Source organism: Bactrocera oleae, chromosome 6 (assembly GCF_042242935.1).
Source record: "Bactrocera oleae isolate idBacOlea1 chromosome 6, idBacOlea1, whole genome shotgun sequence".
NCBI classification, from domain to species: Eukaryota; Metazoa; Arthropoda; class Insecta; order Diptera; family Tephritidae; genus Bactrocera; species Bactrocera oleae.
In genome coordinates this window covers 1,580,236-1,602,163 of record NC_091540.1, presented here as the reverse complement: position 1 = coordinate 1,602,163, position 21,928 = coordinate 1,580,236, and the positions used below count along the sequence as shown (strand labels likewise).

At 32.7% G+C, this 21,928-nt stretch overlaps 1 protein-coding gene across 3 annotated transcripts in view; it reads left to right on the top strand.

The window, feature by feature from the left end:
• Positions 1–21,928, top strand: part of hzg (CTD small phosphatase herzog) — a 62,551-nt gene that overhangs the window by 2,727 nt on the left and 37,896 nt on the right. For 2 of the 3 annotated variants that reach the window (XM_070112032.1, XM_036358476.2), the window contains exon 2: positions 1,055–1,669. In XM_070112032.1, coding sequence (XP_069968133.1) covers positions 1,597–1,669 — 73 coding nt within the window. In that variant the 5' untranslated portion in view covers positions 1,055–1,596. Of the gene's footprint in view, positions 1–1,035; positions 1,670–21,928 lie in introns of all 3 variants that reach the window. The other variant, XM_070112033.1, reaches the window with a different exon arrangement.

Genomic DNA, 21,928 nt, shown 5'->3' with positions numbered 1-21,928 from the left:
TTTTGGTATAATACACAATCAATCACCTTGGCTATAGTAAAGTAGTTGTCATACGCTCAATGGAAAAGATAAGATTACAGATTATAAATTTTTAACTGTAGACTGCTTTGAAAATATTTACGCATATACATAGTACATATGCATGTATGTATTTATGTGCCTCGATATTTATATATATTAAATATATAACCTCAAACAATCGATTGTTGTTATTTTTGTAACGGTAAAATACATTATCAAATAATTTTGAGGAAATCGGCCGAGCTGCCAGTCCTTGGCCTGAAACTAATCGGGTTATGTCTGCCCGAATGTGAATATAAATACATACATATACAGGGTTGTTGTAGCGGCAGAATTTTGCCGAGTTGACTGTCCTTGGCCCGAAACAATCTGGATCAGTTCCGGTTACGTAAACCCGACTTTTATATGAACGGACATATACAGGGTCTAAGTCGCTGGAACAGTTTTCGTTTGTTAGTTTCCCCTGATTGTCATTAAAATTATTATACCCCAAACATGATATATTAAGTTTGCCACAAAGAAGGACCCGTCGAAGACCCTATAAAATATATATACAAATTCAGCCAAGATGCCATCAACATCAGTTTTTGAGATATCGATCTGAAAATTCGCACCCGATCTTTTCTCTCCAAGAAGCTGCTGGTTTGCAGGAACTGTCAATATCGGACCACTATAGCATATATGTACATATGTAGCTCCCATACAAACTGATCGCTCGAAATAAAGTCCTTATATGGGAAATTTTAATATTTGACAAGATACTTTACGAAATTTGACATTATTTATTGTCCAAGGTAACGGTACAATTTCCCAACAAAAATTTTAGATCGGACCACTACAACATATAGCTCCCATATAAACTGACCGATCAATATAAAGTTCTAGTATGGGAAGGGTATTATATATTCATTTATTCATTGCAAATAAATTATGTAAATTATTAAATAAATATTTAATGAATAGATTTTGTTGTTTATGCAATACAAAGACTATTATATCAAATAATTAAAACAGTTTTAACTTTAATTTTCAGGTTTTGTCTCTGTTCTCCAAGTTTGCTGTGGTTCCTTTGAGCTGAAAAATACATTTTAAAAATATATAAAAGTTTATTTAACATAATTTTACACAAACAACAACAGTATTTTTGTAGTCACAGAACAGAGAAAGCGTTTGCGTTTACAAAGTGATATTTCTACAAAACAAGATTAAAGATTATTGCATAATTTCGCCGTAAAGCGAAACGCCTTTTTAACAAACAAAAAAGTAAAATAAAATATATATAATAATAATTTATATTTAACGACGACACGCGCAAAGCAGCAAAAGCCGATAAGTGAAACGAAATTCAAAGAGCCATACATAAAAAATATTATTAATACATAAATTAATAAACGTGTGTGTGAAACATATCTTTGAATAAGATTTTAGTTTTTTTATTTATATTTTGTACGTGCAAAAAAAATTTTGTTTGCCAATTTTTGTTGTTGTTTTAAACACGAACACACAAAACGACGGCGGCGGCAGGCAAACTCTTATATTTGCCTACCGAGAGGGAAGTAAAAAATTTATGCTTAAATGGATGCAACATCAATAATCACACAAGTCTCACGCGACGATGAGCACTTAAACGTGTGTCCAAATGAGAAAGGTGAGTCAAACGAAAATAAAAATAAAGTAAAATACAAACACAGCACATAATATAAGTCAAAAATATATGCATATTTACATTTTTAGATAATGAAAAATCAAAATAAAATAAATAAGAACAAAACAAAATTTAATACGAAAACATGAAAAACTTTTTTATTAGCACGAATTAGTATTATCTTAAGAACTTTGGCAAATATCAAATAAAGTCAAACAAACGAAATAAAGCAGTTACATATGAATATAATATTCATGCTTACATATTTCAAGCTACTTGTATGTATGCAAGGAACAAAGGAAGTGTAGATGTGACAAGTTGGCTGTTAGGCAGGCTGCTTGCTTGTTTGTTGGTTAATACAAGTGGGTTGGCAGTGGCAGTTATTTAGTCGGCCAGTGTATATAAAGACGCGACATGCGCGCGCTGGCTGTTAGCCGCAACACAGCAACAGCGTTTTCCCATCATCACCATCAACGCCATTGCCAAAGGCAGCGTTGCCATTGTCGTCGTCATCGTCGTCATTGAAAGGGGAGCAACAAATGCAAGTGGGAAGCCTGATTTGTTTGGACGAGTTAGTTGCCTGTCGGGTTGTTGTACTGGTTGCATGCTCCTCTTTTCATTTAATATGCTGCATATACATATGTACATGGGTGTATGTATGCCCTTTTTTTCTTTTTGCCAGACATACAAAATGAGTCATCGGCAACTCTACGTCTGTGTGTTGAACAACCAACTTCGCGTAGTACAATGTCAATATATGCACATATGTAGCAACTGCCAAGGCAATGGTTACAAGGATATGTGAGATAATTGTGTACTCGGTGGTGTTGAAAACATTTATTTTTTGTTAATAAAAATATATTTATATTGTTTTTGTTGTAGAATTTATTTATTAAATAGGCGTATTTACATATATGTAGATATGTTTATTTATGAAATAGATTTAGTCAAACATCGTCTCAAAAACTGATTACGTTTAGACAAAATTAATTAATATATACATATAGCTGCATACAAACTCATCGATGAAAATCGTGGATTATTGTAAAGGACAATGCTACAATCTCCTAATAAATTGTTCAGATTGGCCCACTATAGCATATAGCTGCCATACAAACCGTTCCCACGACAGTCAGGCCTAAGTAACCGGAACGGACACGGATTTTTATCCGGCCAAGGACTGTCAACTCGGCACCATTCCTCGAAATTACTTCAGGAATGTTTTCTGCCGCTACAACAACAACAATAACAACCGATCAAAATCAAGTTCTGCTAGATCAAACTTTTCTATTTGAGAAGATCTCTTCATAAAATTCTGCATAGATAACTTTCGAAGACAACGTTGGAATCTCGCATACACTTGTATAGATCGAACGACTATAGCGTAGGGCTGTCATACAAACTCGCCGATCAAAATTACGATAAAGATCTTTATAAAACATGCACCTGCGAAGGGTTATAGCTGTGATGTAGCGCAAGTTAAAGTTTTATCTTAGTTTAATTTTTTTTTTTTTGCCAATTTAATTGTTGTAATTTACACACTGTGCATACCTCAAATCAGCTTAAATTGAACAGTCCAAGTATGCAGTAATACCGACGCTATAGCAGGTTTATGTTGGTTTTATGTTTATTTATTTATTTTATTTGTTTGCGCACATTCGCATCTCCACCGTGCCGATTGCAACACATTTCACCTTCGATCTGCTTTTTTCTTTCATTTGTACAGCTTGTCAGCGGCAAAACGGGGATGATTTGAGTTGCGTTTGTTTTCGCTACTCAAGGACATTGAACTTTTTTCGCTGCATTTTCCACATTTTGGCTGTTTATATATAGATGTGGTAATCGCAAAGAAAATAATAAAGTTTTAAAAAATAATGAAAAAATGTAAAATAAAAAACTAAAATCAAAAGAATTTTTGTCTTCCAGATCAAGCGTTATTTACTGTGAATTTTTAGCAGCCATGCCTACAAATTAAAAAAAAAAACGTGATTAAATTCGACCAAAACCAAAATATATTTATAAACCTATATAGTTTCTTATATGCATTTACTTTCTCCGATATCCATTTAGGCTTACAACAATTTCCAGCTCATTTCTTTTTCCTATCACAACTTGCAAACGCCGCTTTTGTAACTCCAATCCACGCGTACTTAGGCAATGCCTTCTTCTCTTTTTATTTCATTACTTGATAATTTATAATTTTTATTACTTTTTTGTGCATTTTTTTCTTCGATTTTTATTTTTTTCAAACATTATCGCTGGTAAACCTATATGGAACGCGTCGTCTTTACTAGTCGTTCGTTTCAACTGCAGGTCGTTCGCCTGTTCGTCATTTTACCACTTGCTTCGCTCAGCACACTGTCATTCAAGCACTGCTTTCAAAATTGTTGTTCAATTTTTTTTTGTTTTTGTTCACCATTTATATATTTATTTTCCTGTCATTTAACCATTTAAGTAAAGTGTAAAGGCATGTTACTGCCGCTCTAAATGAATTCCTTCATTTTGCAGTTGTTGTTGTTGCTGGTGCGTTCGCGTTCGTGTGTTTTTCTATTACCAATTTATTTTCCAATTAATTGCACTTACACATTGCTTTACCGCCATTGCAGTGCAAATGAAATGGAATTGTAAATAGCCTATATCAAAAAACAACAACAACAGCACCAAAACGCAATAATAGGGCGCAATGCATTTTTATAATTTGTTGCACCCCTTTCACATTGCACCGGCCATCAGTCAAGCCCAGGCATGCACTCGGTCACACATATCACGAGTAGCATTAGTGCCGAGCACGTTTCAGTTTAGGGTGAAACGCGCTTTAAAATTCTCTACTCGCTTGCGACGTTGATTGGCTGTGATTTGAAAGTATAGTAAAATGCACATAAAAATATTAATTAGGATTTATAATAAATAATTTTCAATTACACATTGTTAACGCGATTTCTTTCTGATGAATGAAAATTAAAATTAATAACAAGCAGTGTTTTCCACTATTTTCAAATTATGTATGTTTCAAAGTTATGCGTAATTTATATAAATGTACATAACTTTACCCAAAGCAGCAAACCAGCGCATTTAAAATTAATTAAGGGGCCTCAAAAAGCCGACTTCGGAAATACAAAAGTCACTATATAAATGGTTTTAAAGTTTAAATGATATACATATGTATGTACATATTTAGAAAATACTCATTTAAATTTTTGAGAAAAAAAAAATTAATATTTTTTTAGTTACACAACGATCTGCGACGGCGGTAAAAAATTTATTTTTCAATATACTTTTTTTTTTATTGTATATTATATTTTTTTTTATTGTATATTATTTTTTTTTTATATTTTATTTTTTGTTACTCCAATTTTTAAATTAAAAAATATTTTATAAATTTTTAATTCCAATATTAGAAATTTGGCAATGAAAATTTAATTTTAAATCCCAAAATGAGAACTAAAAGTTTATTCAGTAAAAAAAATTCCCAAAAATTGAAATTAGAAATAAAAATTTAAATTTTAGTTCCAAAATCGAATTTAGATTTTAATCCAAAAATCAAAATTAAAAATTAAACAAATAAAAAAGGTTCTCAAAATTTGAATTAAAAACTGAAAATTTAATTTTTAATTATAATTCCAAAAATCAAAATTAATAGCTGATAAAATATAAACATTTTTCAAAATAAGAATTAAATGTTAAAATTTACATTTTTAATGCAACATTTTTTAAATTAGAAATTTGCAACTCTGTTTAGGAAGCTACAAATGTTTAGGCGCTTTTAGTTTGAAATAAATGCCAACTCACATTAAATAATTCTGAGAATTATGCAAATCAACAAAATTATTAAATGCAAATGTGTGCAAGCTAATTCAGTTACATCGCATATAAATACGAGTTTTATAATCATATGCAATAAAAATTATAATTTCACAATCACACGCTCTTTAAGTTGTACTCTCATTCAAACGCTGTCAAGCTACGCTTGCTCTTGTACGCACTGGATGATTCCACAGTCTACACAATTTCTCACTGAATTCGAATTGTGAAAGACTCTGACTAAAATAATTTTCTGGGAGGCTTGGTGGTGTCTGCCATCTTTTGATGTTTATAAATTGCATTCTATTTCGTATTTAATTCACATATGTACCCATATGTATGAACATACATATGTATTTGTATACTTGTATTAAAAAAAAGTTGTTTTGAACTTGTTTTGTCTTTTTATGCACAATAAAAACCGCATATGCTTCAACATACATATGTACATATGAGGTTAGAAAAAAAAACAACAATGCGAAAAAGGTAAACAATCAAATGACAGCAAAAATACATTCGCTCTGAAAGCTGTATCAATAATGCTATCAGCGGTAAAAAATATCATTGCGCAGTTAACACAAGTATCTACGTTCGATTTGAACTAGTTAAGCTTCACCGCACCTTAGAAATCAGTTTTTATACCATACACAGACATGCATGCTCTACAAATGTGCTTCTTCAAAAAAATGTAAGAGTATTTGCGCAGGTGAGCTTGCCTTCAGATATCTATGGACAGCAAATATTGGCGTGTACCGCCTCGCATCTCTAATCATTTCTTGCCATTTTTATTTGGAATTCTTTAGTGTTCGTTATCGATATTTGGGTAGCACTTAGCGATTTTATATTCTATTGATTTTTATAAAAGGAGTGATTTTTATACTCCTGCAACATGTTGCTACAGAGTGTAAAGTTTTGTTCACCTAAAAGCTGTTTGTATCATCCAAAACTTATCGAGATTATATACATATATACTATATATAAATGATCTGGATGACGAGACGAGTTGAAATCCGAATGTCTGCCTGCCCGTCCATTCGTCTGTCTGTCTGTGCAAGCTAAAACTTGAGTAAAAATGTACAGGTGTTCCTTGGCAAAAAAGGGAGGGCGAGTTCGTAGATAGACGTAATCGGACCACTGCCACGCCTTAAAGACGCCATTAATCGAAAACCATACTAAACTACAAATTAAGATACAAAACTGTAATTTGATACAACGAATTGCAATAACGAGTTGCACCGCCCGCACCAATTAATACATCGGGTTAAAACATTGCCCGAATAGTGCCGTTAAGGTATCTTATTTCAGGTGTAAAAATTGTCAATGTGGATCACAGAGCCTATGACTAACTTTTTGCTATAAGATAATAAGATACAAATTTGATTGTAATTCATTTACGATTTCGTCGAACAATGAATGTTGAATTCTTTCGCAACATTTTTTAATATATGGTTTTGCTAATTTGAGTATGAAATGTTCGTTTCGCCCGAACTTAGCCATTCTTTACTTGTTTTTACTTTATTATTATAAATATGTACATAGTAAGTCTCTGTGAGTTTTTCGGCTGAAAACAGTGACTTATTTATTTTATATGAATTTTTTTGTACATACTACGTTGTAAGTCGGGGTATACAAGTATATGTATCTATTATATTTTCAAATATTGCTTTCAAGCGTTTTTCTATGATATCAAGTCCGATTAAACTTATGAGATTACCTCTCATTAAATCTTCCACAGAATTTTTTGTGCGTTTGCGAATGTTTCAGATATTTAAAAACCATCATGTTGGATATGGATTTTATACTCTTCAACCTGTTAAAATTGTTAATATTGTTTTATTTACTCGTGTTTTTTTTTGTTTTTGCTACGTAGTACCGATTTTCTAAGATACCACATCCGACTTAAATTATGTGGGATCTTTTTTTCAAAATATATGGAATATCCTCTCATTAAATTTTCTACAGAATTTATTGTTCTTTTGCGTAAGTTTTTATATCTAAAAACCAACCATGCTTAATATGGATTTTTTACTCTCCAACGTGAATGGTTTCCATGTCGTTTTATTTACTCCAGGTATTTTTCACTATCTCTATTATATAATTAAACTAGTCCAGAACGTCATTGCTTGTAAAAGTTCACACGTTATTTCTTATATTTCTATATAATTATTTACGTTGTAAATGAAAGTCTGCACCCATTATAAGTGAAGTGTCGCAAGTGACAGTTTGCAGAGTTATCGATTTTTGAATTACCTTTGTTGTTTCCTGCATTGTTTGCATATTTAATGTCATTCAATTAACTTTTTCAAACACGTATTTGGTATTTATAATTTTTTTTAAAGAAAATTTTATTTATTGACATTGATTAAAGTAGCAGTATATATTGCACATAAAATGAATCGTGTATTTTTTTAATAATCGAAATGATTTATAGTTTTTTTTCCTGTAATCATATCGTATTTGCTTATTTATAGTGCTCTCATATACCCGTAGAATAAAAAAAAATATATTGTCATTTGCTTAAGTTGTTTCTTATGTGTAATTCTATTAGTCTTTCCAACGGCTTTAAGAGGAATGAAGAAAGACTAATTGGTCTGACACCCTTTAGACTAATATGTGACCGCGAGGTTTTTGTTTTATATATATTATCTTGACTTTCCTCCATAACGAGGGAATTGCAACGCCCCTTTAAGAATGCTTGTTGACCAGGTTATTATGTAGCTGGGACTGCTGTAACGGGTCTTGCCGATTTGAAAGACCTGAAATCTAATATACACGCTTCTCCGCATACCTTGCCCTCGTTGGGTCTTCCACCATCCCTGGAAGACGCACTACTAGCAGCAAAACTTTTTTCATATTTTAACGAATTTTTACATAAATTATTATCCAAGGCAACGCTACAACCTTAGAAGAAATTGTTCAGATCAGAGCAATACAGCATATAACTGCCATACAAACAAACCGATCAAAATCAGGTTTAATGGTGTAAAAAACATTATATCAGGTTTTATTAGCACTTCAAATTAACGCTTGCGATGACCTAAGACACTATGTAATATCATAACTTACATGTCACGTATTTATTGCTGCCTAATTTTTTGAAAAAAAAAATACATAAATCATATTTGTATATTGCTGCTCATGAACTATGTAATGTGATTGAATAGCTCAAAACTTATATTAAAATTGTTTGTCGTTTTTTACACACCTTTGAAATATTGTTTGTACTTTTGTATGCTCTATAACACTAAAATTATTTCGTTTGCGGTCTGCTTCTAATTGACAAATATTTTCATTCATTTTTGACGAATTTACATAGAAACATTAACAGCATGTGTGTGTATGTATTTATATATACTCGTATTTATATATACTAATACAGATATAGCGTTTTACTTTTTTATTTTCATATATTCAGCATATTCAGGCATCATTTCTAGCCCTACAGGTGCTAATATATGTATGTATGTATATATTCTATTAATGGCATTTTAATCAGCTATGCGGCCAGTTTAGTTTGCGTCTTGTCTACATGTTCCATTCCGGTTCAGTCAAGTATACCCACAACTCACTCTCACTTGTTGCCTGCTTGTATACATACATATACTTCAGAAATTTTCATTTAGCGCACATAAGTAAGCCCGATTATTTGCCATATGCTCTTTAGCACACGAAATTTATTTCTTAAATTTTTATTTAATTTTTTTTTATACTTTTTTGTCTTTGCGTGCCTAAGGTCCTCTTTTCATTATTTAATTCTCTTCTTGTAGAAAAATTCCATATGTATTTATTTGTTTTTTATGACTTCTTCCACTTTACTTTTTATGTTTGCGCATGAAAAAAATTTTAGTCGATGGCTAGCGGCGAATATTTGGTATGCCTGTCATCGTCGTCGTTGTCGGCAAGGAGCTGTTTATTGAGCGCACATTCTTGTTGCAATCTTTTTTTTTGATTTTTATATTATTTTTACATTCACATTTTTATCTTGTTCGTCGTTTTTTTTGTTTTTTTTTTTTTGTTTCTGACTTTTTGTTAAATTTCGCATTTTTTGGTGCTTAAATTAACCGCATTTGCTTTTATGATTTCTTCTAGTCTTCATTTCTTACATACACGCACTGAAAGTAATAGTATATAATATTTTGTGCATTTGAGCCACTCTGTCTTCTGAATATGTAGGGCAGCAGACGTACTACGTTGTAAGTATTTTTATACCCTGAACAGGGTGATTAAGTTTGCCACGATGTTTGTAACATCCAAAAGGAAAAGTTGGAGACCCTACAAAGTATATATAAATGATCAGCGTGGCGAGCTGAGTCGATTTAGCTATTACCGTCTGTCTGTCTTTATATGCGCGAGCTAGTCTCTCAGTTTTCAAGATATTGATTCGATATTTTGCACACGTCCCTTACTCTTCAAGAAGCAGTCGTCGATATCGGACCACTATAGCATATAGCTGCCGTACAAACTGAATGATCAAAATCAAGACAAAGATCTCTTTATACCTATTTATGCTATAAGAAACGCACATGTGAAAGGTATTATAGCTTCGGTGTAGGCGAAGTTCACCTTTTTTCATGTTATTATGTATTTTAAGGAATTTCTTCTACTTGACTGATTTGATTCTTATTTTCATTGTATTATTATACGTAAGCAATTTAATCTTTCACTTAATTGACCACTTTTTATGTTCTGAAATATATTATATACATACATATTTATATAATACGGAAAGCTTTCATTTTAATTGGCCTTTTTATACTCTTGCAACATGTTGCTACATGCCTATGATCCATAAGTGAATGATATACAAATTTGATTGTAACCCACTCGGTTTTGTCCAACAATGGATGTTGAATTCTTTAGCAACATTTTTTAATATATAGTTTTCCCAACACCTGAAGCCACCGATTTAAATGGGCGAATGTTTTGTTTGAAATTCAAAATAAAATAGCCCAGACATTTGCGAATATAAACATTGGCACGGTACTCAGATTTGCATGCACACAGAGTTGGAATATCAAAGCAAAGCTGAACAGCCCAGAAAAGCTTATACACATACATACATATGTATATAGTAGAGACGCTGACTTGGTAGTTTGAGTGGGAAAATATTCAAACATTTTACGGAAATTTCACTGCAATTAAGTTGCAAAATTATTTTTAAAAAATTATCCGGATATTAATTAAAAGTTATAAATATAAAAAGATTAAGCATTAACGGATTTTCCAAACGCATTTCACATTAAAAATTATTGCACTCTTCTACTAGCTGCATTTTAATTAGGAATCATTACATTTTTTTTTTATAAATATTCGCAAAATGTTTTCATATTTTTCCTTGTACATGGCTCATCACTTTTTGTTGTTTCTGTTGTTGTGCGGGAAAATCAGTGTCGCCTGTGCTATAAATACAACCCACACACGAGCCAAAAATGCTGATACTACACACATTTCGGTTTGTTTATTTTTTTTTGTTTAATTTAAAACTGTCAGTAGTATAATTTTCGCATACACTGCGAGCACCGTTCGCGATTTATTGTTGGAAATCTACAAAAATAATAATACAAAAAAGTTCACATACATATATGTGTGTATGCATGCATACAGTTGCAGACTACACTTTTGAAATTGTGTGCGTCTGTATAGGTTGTTATTTCGCTGACACTATCGCAAAAATTAATCTTTTCCCGACTGCACATGTGCCTTTAAATTGCCCTAACGCTAACAGCGTTCAGTAGCCGAGCACACACACTATTCGGCATCAAGCACTGTTTTGTGTGGAGTGAATTTGGGGAGTGTCTTTGGAGAAATAGCATAAGCATACACTGTCTCTAAGCTCCTAGAAATAATAATAACTATTATGTTTTAATTGTTTTTTTCAGTTTTGTCGCTATGCGAATTCTGTTGTCCGCTTTTATTTGTGTGTGATTGCACAGACATTTTTGCTTAATTTTAATGTGTTTAGTGTGTCAGTAGTTCATCGTTTTTGTTTTAATATGGTACACTTCTTGCCACACTTAACGCTTTTAAATCCGTTATAACATGAAAGTATGTATTACATACCTATAGTTCCTTTTCTAGTCATGTTGTAAATCTCTTTATAACATTTTTTTCAATAAAAATATTTAATTTGTATTTCCCGTGTTTATTTTACCGCAAAAGTGCTTTAAATTGAGACCATTTCAGCAACTGACCTTAACACCAGTAATATAGTGGGTACAGGGTGACTTATATGTCAAATGTAGATTTTTACAGTTTTGTGAAAATTAAATTTTGTAGAGCAAAATTAATGATTATATACCAAAAATGCTCTGTTCGACAACAAGTAGTTTAAAGTGGCTTTAATTTTTGTTTCTTTGCTTTTAATCATTGAGAGGTTATATCCACTTACAACTCAGAAAAACGCACCTTTTGGTGAATTCAGAATTTCATGTACTTTATTAATCGGCGATTATTTTTTTTTTTTTTAAATTTTGGATTCACTTGATCCCGTAGCTGATCTTCAGAAAGTCTTCTGAAAAAGGTGTCTGGCGGCGTGAAAACTTTTCTACTTAACATTTTTACAAATTCAAAAACCAATATAAATGTATTGTTACGTTACCTGACAAATATTTCTAAGAAGCTCATGTGAAGATTTCAAGTCGATCGGTTCAGCCAGAGAAAAATGCGTTTCAAGTTCTGGCAGCCTCTTAATTTATGTTTCTTTGCCTTGGAACTACTTATTATGTTAGATTATTCATTCATTTATTTGTTTTTTGTGATAAATTGGTTTATTGTTTTTAAATTTATTGTAATAGTAATATTATTTATTTTTTTTTATGTTTTTAAATAATTTTTTTTTTTATATTCTATTTTTTTAATGTGTTTTCAATTAATTTAATTTTATTCATATTTTAATGTTTTTATTCCTTTCATTTTGTTGTTTTTAAATTTATGTAATTTGTTTTTTTTTTGTAAGTTTTGCTTTATTTTTGTAATTAATTTATTTTAATTTGCCTTTTTTCATTTTAGTATTATTATTTTTATTATATATTTAATTTTTTTGAATTCATTTATATATATTCATATTTTGATTTTTCCCCTTTCATTTACTAGTTTCTTGTATATTTTAGTTTTCTCTTCCATTTTCTTTTTTAATATCGTTTTAAAGCATTTTTTTTATTTTACCGAGTATTTTTTTCCACTCCTTTATAAGAAACGATAAGGCATAACTACATCCTCAAAAACTAATAAACATTTTTGCAATTCGTAGAACAGCTATCTCAAATATTTTTTATATTTATATTTAAATAGTTGTAACCGAGTTTAAAGATATTTTAAAGCACTCGTTAACTATGTTTTTGTATGGTTTGCTATTCAACTTCATTTGTTTTAATTTCATAGTTTTTGTGCGCTATATTCATACATTGCATCTGACATTTTACTGTTACCCCAAGCCAACTGATTAATTTGCATAAACATAGAAATAACAACCAACAAGTACAAAACTAATGCATTTCTGTGATTTTTCCATTTTCGTACTTTTTTGTTTGGTTTTTGTTTAAATTTTTTACTTACACTAAATATCGTTGACAGCTCTTTTGTTGTTTCATATTTTTCAGTAGTAGCACTGTTGACATTAATGTTGCTGCAACATGTTTTTCCCCTCTTTTACTCTCCGATTACATTTGTTGCCTTGCAATATAATATACAAGTATGTATCTAGTATACTGCTGTCACTGATTTGCTACAGTTATGACTGTTTAGTTGCTATTATTAAGCGCTACATGTTGATGTATGAATGCTCAAATGCAAAATGGCGTGCAACAACAATAATAGGGAAAATGCTAACACATTATTACGCATGTTGCAGAGAGGCACATGCCTTTAGGTCTATCGCTAGGTGGGCTGTTGTGGGTGCGGCAAAGTCGGCGGTATTTGAACTGGGGCGTGCACTTAAACACTCCAAAAGCAAGCATGAACCTAATGCGCTCTGCGCTGCAACAAGCAGTTACTTGTGACATCTCGCTTTGTTCACGTAAATAGAAAAGTATTAGTAGCTGCCTAGGTTTTTTTTTTTGTTTTTCGCACAAGCTTATTTTAGTGCACTTTTGCTGTTCTCTGAAAGCTATTGCTCTTACTTGCTTGTTTTTGCTATTTTTATTTTGCTTTTTACATGCCATTCAAGGAAAGGACATGAATATATAAACGGTCAATCACCTGCTCAAACTCGTATAGCACCTGAAAGTGCATGCATGGTAAAAAAAAAAAAAAAAAAAGTGTCTACATTAATTTAACCCTCTCCATGTATTGCAGTGCTGAATAGAGCTACTTTATTGTGAAGTGTCATCACTGTATGTACCTTTTTGTACATTTTTTACGAATTTTCTCTTTCTATCATTTCCTTTGAATTTGCCAATCGTGTCTGACATTTTATTTTCGTCGCTATATCTTATCAGCCGACATTCATTTGCACGTAAATACATGCATACGGCCATCATACGCCATTATTGTTTACAAATTTGCAGCAAGTTGTCGTTGTCGGTGACCTGTGATCCCCTTCCACAATATCGCCTCATTTCTAAAGTGCCATTGCACGTGCTTGTGTGCACAACGTCACTTTATTTCTTTTTTCTTACGTGTTCACAAACATCCATGCAAGTACTTTCAAGTACGCTCATGCACACATTTGAACCGCGCAGGTTGCTAAGCAAGTCAATGAAAACCAATCTATCAACTGATGTCAACTCATTTGCCAATAAATAATAATACAAAAACAAACTTTTTTTTATACAAATACAGTTGTCTGCGCAAACAATGGCAACACGAGCAAAGCAGCCATACAACTGCGAGCGTCGTAGTCGAAGCTTTGTAACAAGTGTTGCAGTCATAATAAAACAGAAATGACAAGTGCACTGTCACCGACAAATGAAATAGAAAGTCACTTAGTACAAGTAGTGTGAAGTTGTTTTAATGAAAGGATATAAGTGTAAATTATGAATTATTACTTTAATTTATGACGTTTTGTTCCTATGTGTTTCTCATGTGGTAGACTCATCGAGATATTAAACTGTTAAACCTATTTATTGTATCGTTATTAAATAATTTGACGATCCATATCTACTATTTGTTTTCTATTTGTGAAATTTCCTTCAGTTGGTAAATATAAATATCTACCATCAGATCAAATATGACCCGGACTGTCAAAAAAAAAAAATCTAGACGTATTTTAATACAAAAATGTATTATCGTCTTCAAATTATGCAGATTTATCCAAAAAATGGAGGGATTAGTTTGAATCCGATTCCGCACGGCTACTTGTTTTAATGAGTTACTTTTTCTTCATAGAAATATACATAGCTAGAAGCATGGTATAAGTTGCCGATGATGACATGTACTAAAAAATATATATTTACCTATATTCACCTTGACAACAAACCTCTTTGTATATTTTCTTAAGATAAACAACATATGGTATGCTGACCAACCAAAATATCCGCTGTTAAGCCAAATTAAAACAACAGCAGATAACGCGAACAGTACAGTTGACTGGCAGCGCTACTTAACAGGTGATTAATGTCACAGATAAGCAATTTTTTCTCATATAATATATATATGTATGTACGTAACTTGTAGCGCCATCGAAAAATATTAAATGTTATCAAAGACGCTTGTGTTATTGAAAAGTTGACATATCTTAGGTGTACATGTACTTCGCTACAACAAAAATGTAGCAAGTCACAGATTTTTGTGGAATTTTTTTGTTTTATTGTCATTAAACACACACATTTAGCCTCTTATCACATTTAACATTCTTGACAGCTGCTATTTCGAAGTTGTTAAAAAGTAAATTCGCAAGCCTTCTCTAAAGACCTCCCAATGTCTGTGCTTACTGGTATGACTAATTTCCTGCAGTCAGCAGAAAACTTTAGAGATTTGCGCTAGAATAAGATAATTGCGGCTTTCATGAAATTCGAAATATGACACATGGTAACTTGACTTTGAAATTTACTATAAAAATTTACAAATTGATTTATTGCACTGCACTGTCGCTGTACCAACACAGGCAGCCTGCGTAGCGGTACAAAAGCATTTAAAATTGGCAAAAGTGCAGACTAAACATAAATAAACCGTTCGCTAGGAAAATGAAGTGTCAACTGGTGACAAAGTCATGCCACAATATACTATGTATCAGGCGGCCAAGAATATGCCGCGAGCTAAATTCATAGTTAGATTAGTTGGTTATTGTTCTCTAAAAACGCGCTCACTGGCAGAGTGGTGGAATGTGTTGGTAGGCGTGGTGTTTGCATTGTTTTAGCAGCGTTATGGACAGCCAATTGCAAGTTTTTTTAAATCAAATTTTTTGTTTTTGTTTTGATATTTTTGGTTTCTTTGTATTATTTGAATTTTGTTATTTTCATTTTTGTTATTTTGTTGTCTTAATTTTGTTCTTTTTTTGATATTTTTATTTATTTTTTTTTTTTGTAGTTTCGTAATGTTTTTTTTTATACATTTTTGTAATTTTTTCCTTAGCGAGCTTGTACGGAAAATGTGCTTATAGTATATCAGGAGTTTTATTTTGTTTTCGAAAGCTGGAAAACGTCAAAATTATGGCGATTAAAGTTAGAAACCCCTTTTGGCCTAACATTTAACAAGGAAAGTTTTTCAATTAATAAAAGTTTGCACCTTTTTTTAACTAGAATCCTGAGTTGAAATCGAAACAAGTAAAATTTGTATTTGAAATAATTGAAAATATCGGCTACCTCATTTTATCTTAACATGTGTATTTATTTGCTTAAGATTTTTAGTTTTTTTTTGTTTTTAGCAAAAATGTGCTACTTGGCAAAAAACTCTCTTCTTAAATACCTCAACGAGTTTAACTGTTAGCGAATCCTAGAATTTTAAAAGTAATTTTTTTTCCCCATTTCTTTGCTCCGATTGTGATTTCCATTTTATTAAGTGACTTGTCGTTTTTACTGAAATCTCAAAGAAAAACAATGCTACCCACAAAACAAACCAAAACAAATTTGCGCAATCAAAGTGAGCTTGTCAAAAACATTTTTTGATAAGCCAAAAATTGTGATTCTTAGCCAAAGGGGAAACGGAAGTTGTGTTGGAAGTTTGCTGCTGCCTCAAATTTCCATAATGTCTCCGTTCGTTTTCAGGCTACACGAAAAAAGCCAATGTCGTTTGCTGTCATTTCCTTTTGAGACGCTCGCAGAGATACCACTTTGCAGCGCTTCAAAGTTTCGCTACTTCATATATGTATGTATGTATGTATGTCTGACACACGCTGACATCCTCATACTGTCATTTTGTTTGTGTTGTTGTTACTGCGGGTGACCGCATATTTGCACAAACAACAACTTCCTTAAATACATACATACATAACCTCAACCGCATCGTCTCTCCAGCTTGCGGTTTGTCTGTGCAATGCGATTGACTGCTGCCTCAACGCAGTTGACATGTTTGTCACTTTTGTTAGGCAATAAAAATGGCCACTCCTTAAGTGACTGCCATGCATTGGCTGCGTTATTGCGTATGTATATATGTGTGGAGATTATTGCTGGTCTAAATGTGGGTGGGTGCATATGATTATAAGCTTCAAACACCTATCTAAGTAAATACGCTGTTGCCTATCGGCTACTTTAGGTACCCCGGGCTATTTGGCGTTGGGCCATTATTGTTGCTTAGATGTGTACATACACACATGTAATTGCTGTGTGCACATCTTCAATTTGTGCGTTTTATTGCACTAATAATTGCGTTTGGTTGTTATTGTTTGCTCTTAAAGCTATAAATAACGGCATAGAAACACATGGCTCACTTGCGAACCGATTGTCTAGCGTATATTTTACTCATACATAAGCACACCTACACACTCATGACAGCATTTGTGTGTTTGTTTGTACATACATATGTATATGCATATATTTATACCCTCAACAGAGTCTATTAAGTTTACCACAAAGACAAACACCCAGAAGGAAAAGTCGGAGATAAAAATTAACTCCTTATATGGAAATTTTGGATATAGTATTCGAAATATCGAACCACTATAGCACCTCACGGAATTTGGCATAGATTATTGTCCAAGGCAAGCCTACAATCCCTTAACATATTGTTTAGATCGGACAACTATATGATGTTGCTGCCATACCAACTGACCGATTAAAATTAAGTCCATATATGGAAAACATTTTTATTTGACGAATTATATTCACAAAATTTGGAATAAATTATTGTCCCAAATCAACACCGCAATCTCCGAACATATTGTTCAGATCGGACCGATAGAAATCCTTATATAGAAAACTATTTTATTTGTCAAGGTATTTTCATGAAAATTGGCATATATTTTTATCCAAATGCATTTGAAGTTAACGTGTTTTTTTCTTGTTTTATGTGCCACTTGCCGGCTGCATTCATTTAATACCTTTCGTTACGAATTTTGTTGTCTCGTCAGTAGGGAAATAAGTAGTGCCATTTTATTGCTGCGCTGCCAACTGATTTTGCGCTCGTAATTTATTTTTATACTTGGGCTTCGAAAATCTTACGCGTACATCTGGTACGCTATTAAGTCTATTTTTGTGTATATACATACATATGTATGTATTACATACCCTGGCTTCCTTTTCTTACCCTACTTCATAATTTTCTATTTTCACTACGCGTTTGGGGTTCGTGCGTATTTTAAAATTATTTTTACTTCACTTTATTTTCTTTTCAATTCACTCATCTTCATTTGCCTCATTCACTCACTCACTTTTTCCCATACTCCTCATCCAGACGTGGCTTTAGTCGTCTATCATTCAGTTCAACATCAAAGTGCCCCATCGCTTAACATCAGCAACATCCACCTATTTATCCGTTGATCTATCTATATATTTACTATTGCACTTACATACATACACACAAACATATCTACGCGTTTATTTACCGTCCCTTGTGCCTTTATGTCGAATGCTATTTACGTCCACCCACTGATGTGCATCTGTCGCGCTTGAAATATATTTGAAATGCTCAAATTCATACACATTAACATTAATAATACCCACACAGGCATACATATACCGCTGTACGTTTGTATTCGTTGTGCAGCGGCTCAGAGCCACTGACACCAAAAATTCATTGAACTTTTCCCCCAACAGTGCGGCAAACAATTTTACTCATTTCCTTTACTATTTCTCTTTTGTCTGTCTGCGCATCTCACCTCGGCCGCAACAACAATGCAGCATAGTTCCCAGCGTCAGCGTTGACTGTTGTCGAGGCTCTTGGCTGTTGACTGACGTTTGCCTTCGCCGCTTGCCTGTCTGACTAGTTGACTGAGTGACTGACTGGCTTACTAGCTGTGCTGTTGCAGCTGCTCGTACTGTTGTTGCCTGTCGTGACGATTTCGTTAGCTCACTTGACAATTTTAGCTTTTCAGTTGTTCGTTCAGCTGTTTCTCATTTATTTCACTTTTTTTGCTGCTCATTTTTATTTATTTTATTATATTATCTTCTGTAGGTTTGTTTATTTTTGTCAGTTTGGTTCATGTCATCGTTACTTGCTCTGGTGTGTGCTACATGTGTGTGTAAGTGTTACTTTTGGTTAGTTATCCGGTCATCACCGACACCATCACCATATTACCGTTATCAGCCTTGCCAACTCTCTCTCATCACCCACGACGAAACGAACGCCATTGGCAACTGCTTTTGCCTTCATCAACGTCTAATTTTGCCATTCTATACGCATTGCTTCACTTGTCGTCACTTGTCGCCCGTTCCGACCAATATACTCGTTGTCATTCAAAGACAATATGGCACCAATTAAGTCTTCGCTCTATATTGTATATGTAGATGTATTTACATATGCAATGCATAAGCGAGATATTTTTTATTATAAAATAGCAACTCTTGACAATACTCAAAATTCACCACTTTTTGGCTGCATAAAGGTAAATTTTTAATATTTTTTATTTGGCAGTTTGTCTTAAAGTCGAAATGAGTAAGCATTTAGAGTAAATACTCGTCCATATATATTTAAATTTTTTTTTGACATCTCTATCTCATCTATCGCTACCCGCTGACAGGTCTTCAATTTTCGCCTACTGCTTCCTCTTCTCGTTTTGCCTAAATTTGCTGTTTGCTTAGCTGTATTTGCTGTCGCTTACGTTTGACGCCTTTGCAACCAATTCGCCAGCGTGCTGCGAATATTATTCACATTAAAATGAGTTTAGGCAAGTACACAGCATATTTAAATACTTTGATTCAATGGTTCTCAGCCGGAACTCTGGCACAGCTACAGGTTGTTATATTATTTCTTTTTTGTCATTTTATGGGGTAGCTAATTATAAAAGGAATTTGCTTGAAACGTGATATCAAAAAGATATGCAAACTATTTCCTCTAATACCTAAATCGCTTGAAAAAAACGTGAAAAAATCCAATAAATTTACTTTTTGGCAATTTTTGCTAATTAAAAATTTTATAAATTAATCAATGCAATTAAAATACCACAAAGAATAAAATATACATGTGTATGTATTATAATAAATTTAAATACAAAATATTTTTTTTATTTCTATTTGAACAAAAATCATTATATCTAAAGTATTGTGAATGAATTGTCTAAGATCAAGTAAAAATATATCCATTATTTTTAAATTAAATTAAAGGTTTCATTGAGCATAGTTAGCATTATCTGATTTAGGTCAAATATGCACTATTTTGTTCGACTCGTCTGGAAATTCCGTCCATGTGGTTGTATTTTTGCATTAACTCATGTGGCACCCATGCATCGATCTTCTTTGTGTATTAAGCCGTATTTAAATGATTCCATATGAGTGTTTGCGCAATGTTTAGCTCCTGGGCAATCAAAACAGTGCTTTAATGATGACAACCCGACGATTTTCATTACTTTAACAATATTTTCGACAATTGGCCTGCCAGCGATATAAACGTACATTGACGGCAGCGAGCCCCAATATTACGCTTTAATTTTTAATGTGACATTACATCGCCCTTAAGCGGTTTAATTGACTCATTAGTGTTTAAATATAATATCTAAACAGAAATCCATATCACACTGGAAATCATATGTGGCGTCATTGCTCCAAACTCAACCGCATTGCCTGTTACTTTCGTGCGCCATTTGAGTCGTAAAATTTTTAACTTCCATTAGACATCCATTGTTTAACTGTATCCGGCATTCATTAAATGAAAAATAGGAAATACTATCATGCAAATGTTACTCTGCTTTAAACAATGCTACATTCATGTGTTTGCTATTTTTGGTTAGTAAAAATCCATAGTGCTGTCACATGCAGCGCCAAATGCAACTATGTACTTCCGTTAGCAAAAGTTGAGTCGAATATTTCGGCAAAAAGCAGAAAATGTCGTACACATTTCTACGTAATTAATTTACATACTTAAATACATATGTATATGTATATGTATATCAACGGCATTTTCGCAACACACCAGAGCTGTTTGCGGTGAAATCACCTATGTGGAATTTATGACGCACATTTGTTGCCGTCACTTAAGTGTTTGGTTTTCCAAACTATCAATTATTTTGACCTTTGCTACTACGAACTTGTGTTGCGTGTGACATTTTTTGCGAAATACACATAACAAAATTAACGATTTTTTGAGTGCCAAATGAAAACGGCAAAGCTGTGCGCATTCAAGTGTTCTTGTAATTGCAGTTTGAGTTCGTTTTCGAAGTGTTGTTGTTGTTGTTTTTTGCACAATCAACTGACTGTAAGTGCCACAAGCGGATTTTTTTATTTGTATCATCACTCAAACACCAGATATATATACACACACAGCCAGCGTTGAAAAACTTCACACGTCACGGCACGAACCATGCCATTTTCCTATTCGTGTTTGGCTATTTTTGTTTACATTTATGGCTTTGATGTTGACTTTTTCTATGGCGATTTAATTTCGCTTGCGGAAGGTAGTGGTTGTGTTTTGATTGAGTTTCGGCGTTGCCACCCGAAAAGAGCTTATGTGTATGTATGTATGTAGGTATATGTTTCTGCTGGCGTCAGCTACCACTCTGTGCGTCATCATTTGACATTTGACATTTAAAAGCTGTGCCACGCTTTAAGCTGATGGTGTGACTGGCTTACGTATGAAAATTTTGCATGCGTGCTGGTCAATGGAAATTGATTGTTTCTCAGGCGACTGGATGCCAGTATGTATGTACCATATGATTTTACGAAAATATAGCAAAGCAGAAATGCGCACAAATTGCATACATACCTATTGTTAAGTGAACTTTTGTCTAAATTTAAGCCAGGCATATGACGTATTAACTGTATAAATATATTTAATTTTCTATAATATATATATTATTTTGAAGCTTACTGACAAATCATTCAAATTTTAAGAAGCAAAATATACATATGTGTAATATTCTCCAGTAAAAATAACCTAACAATTTCTAAATTTAATTTAATTTTTTGAGTATAAAAAATTAATATAATTTATTGAAAC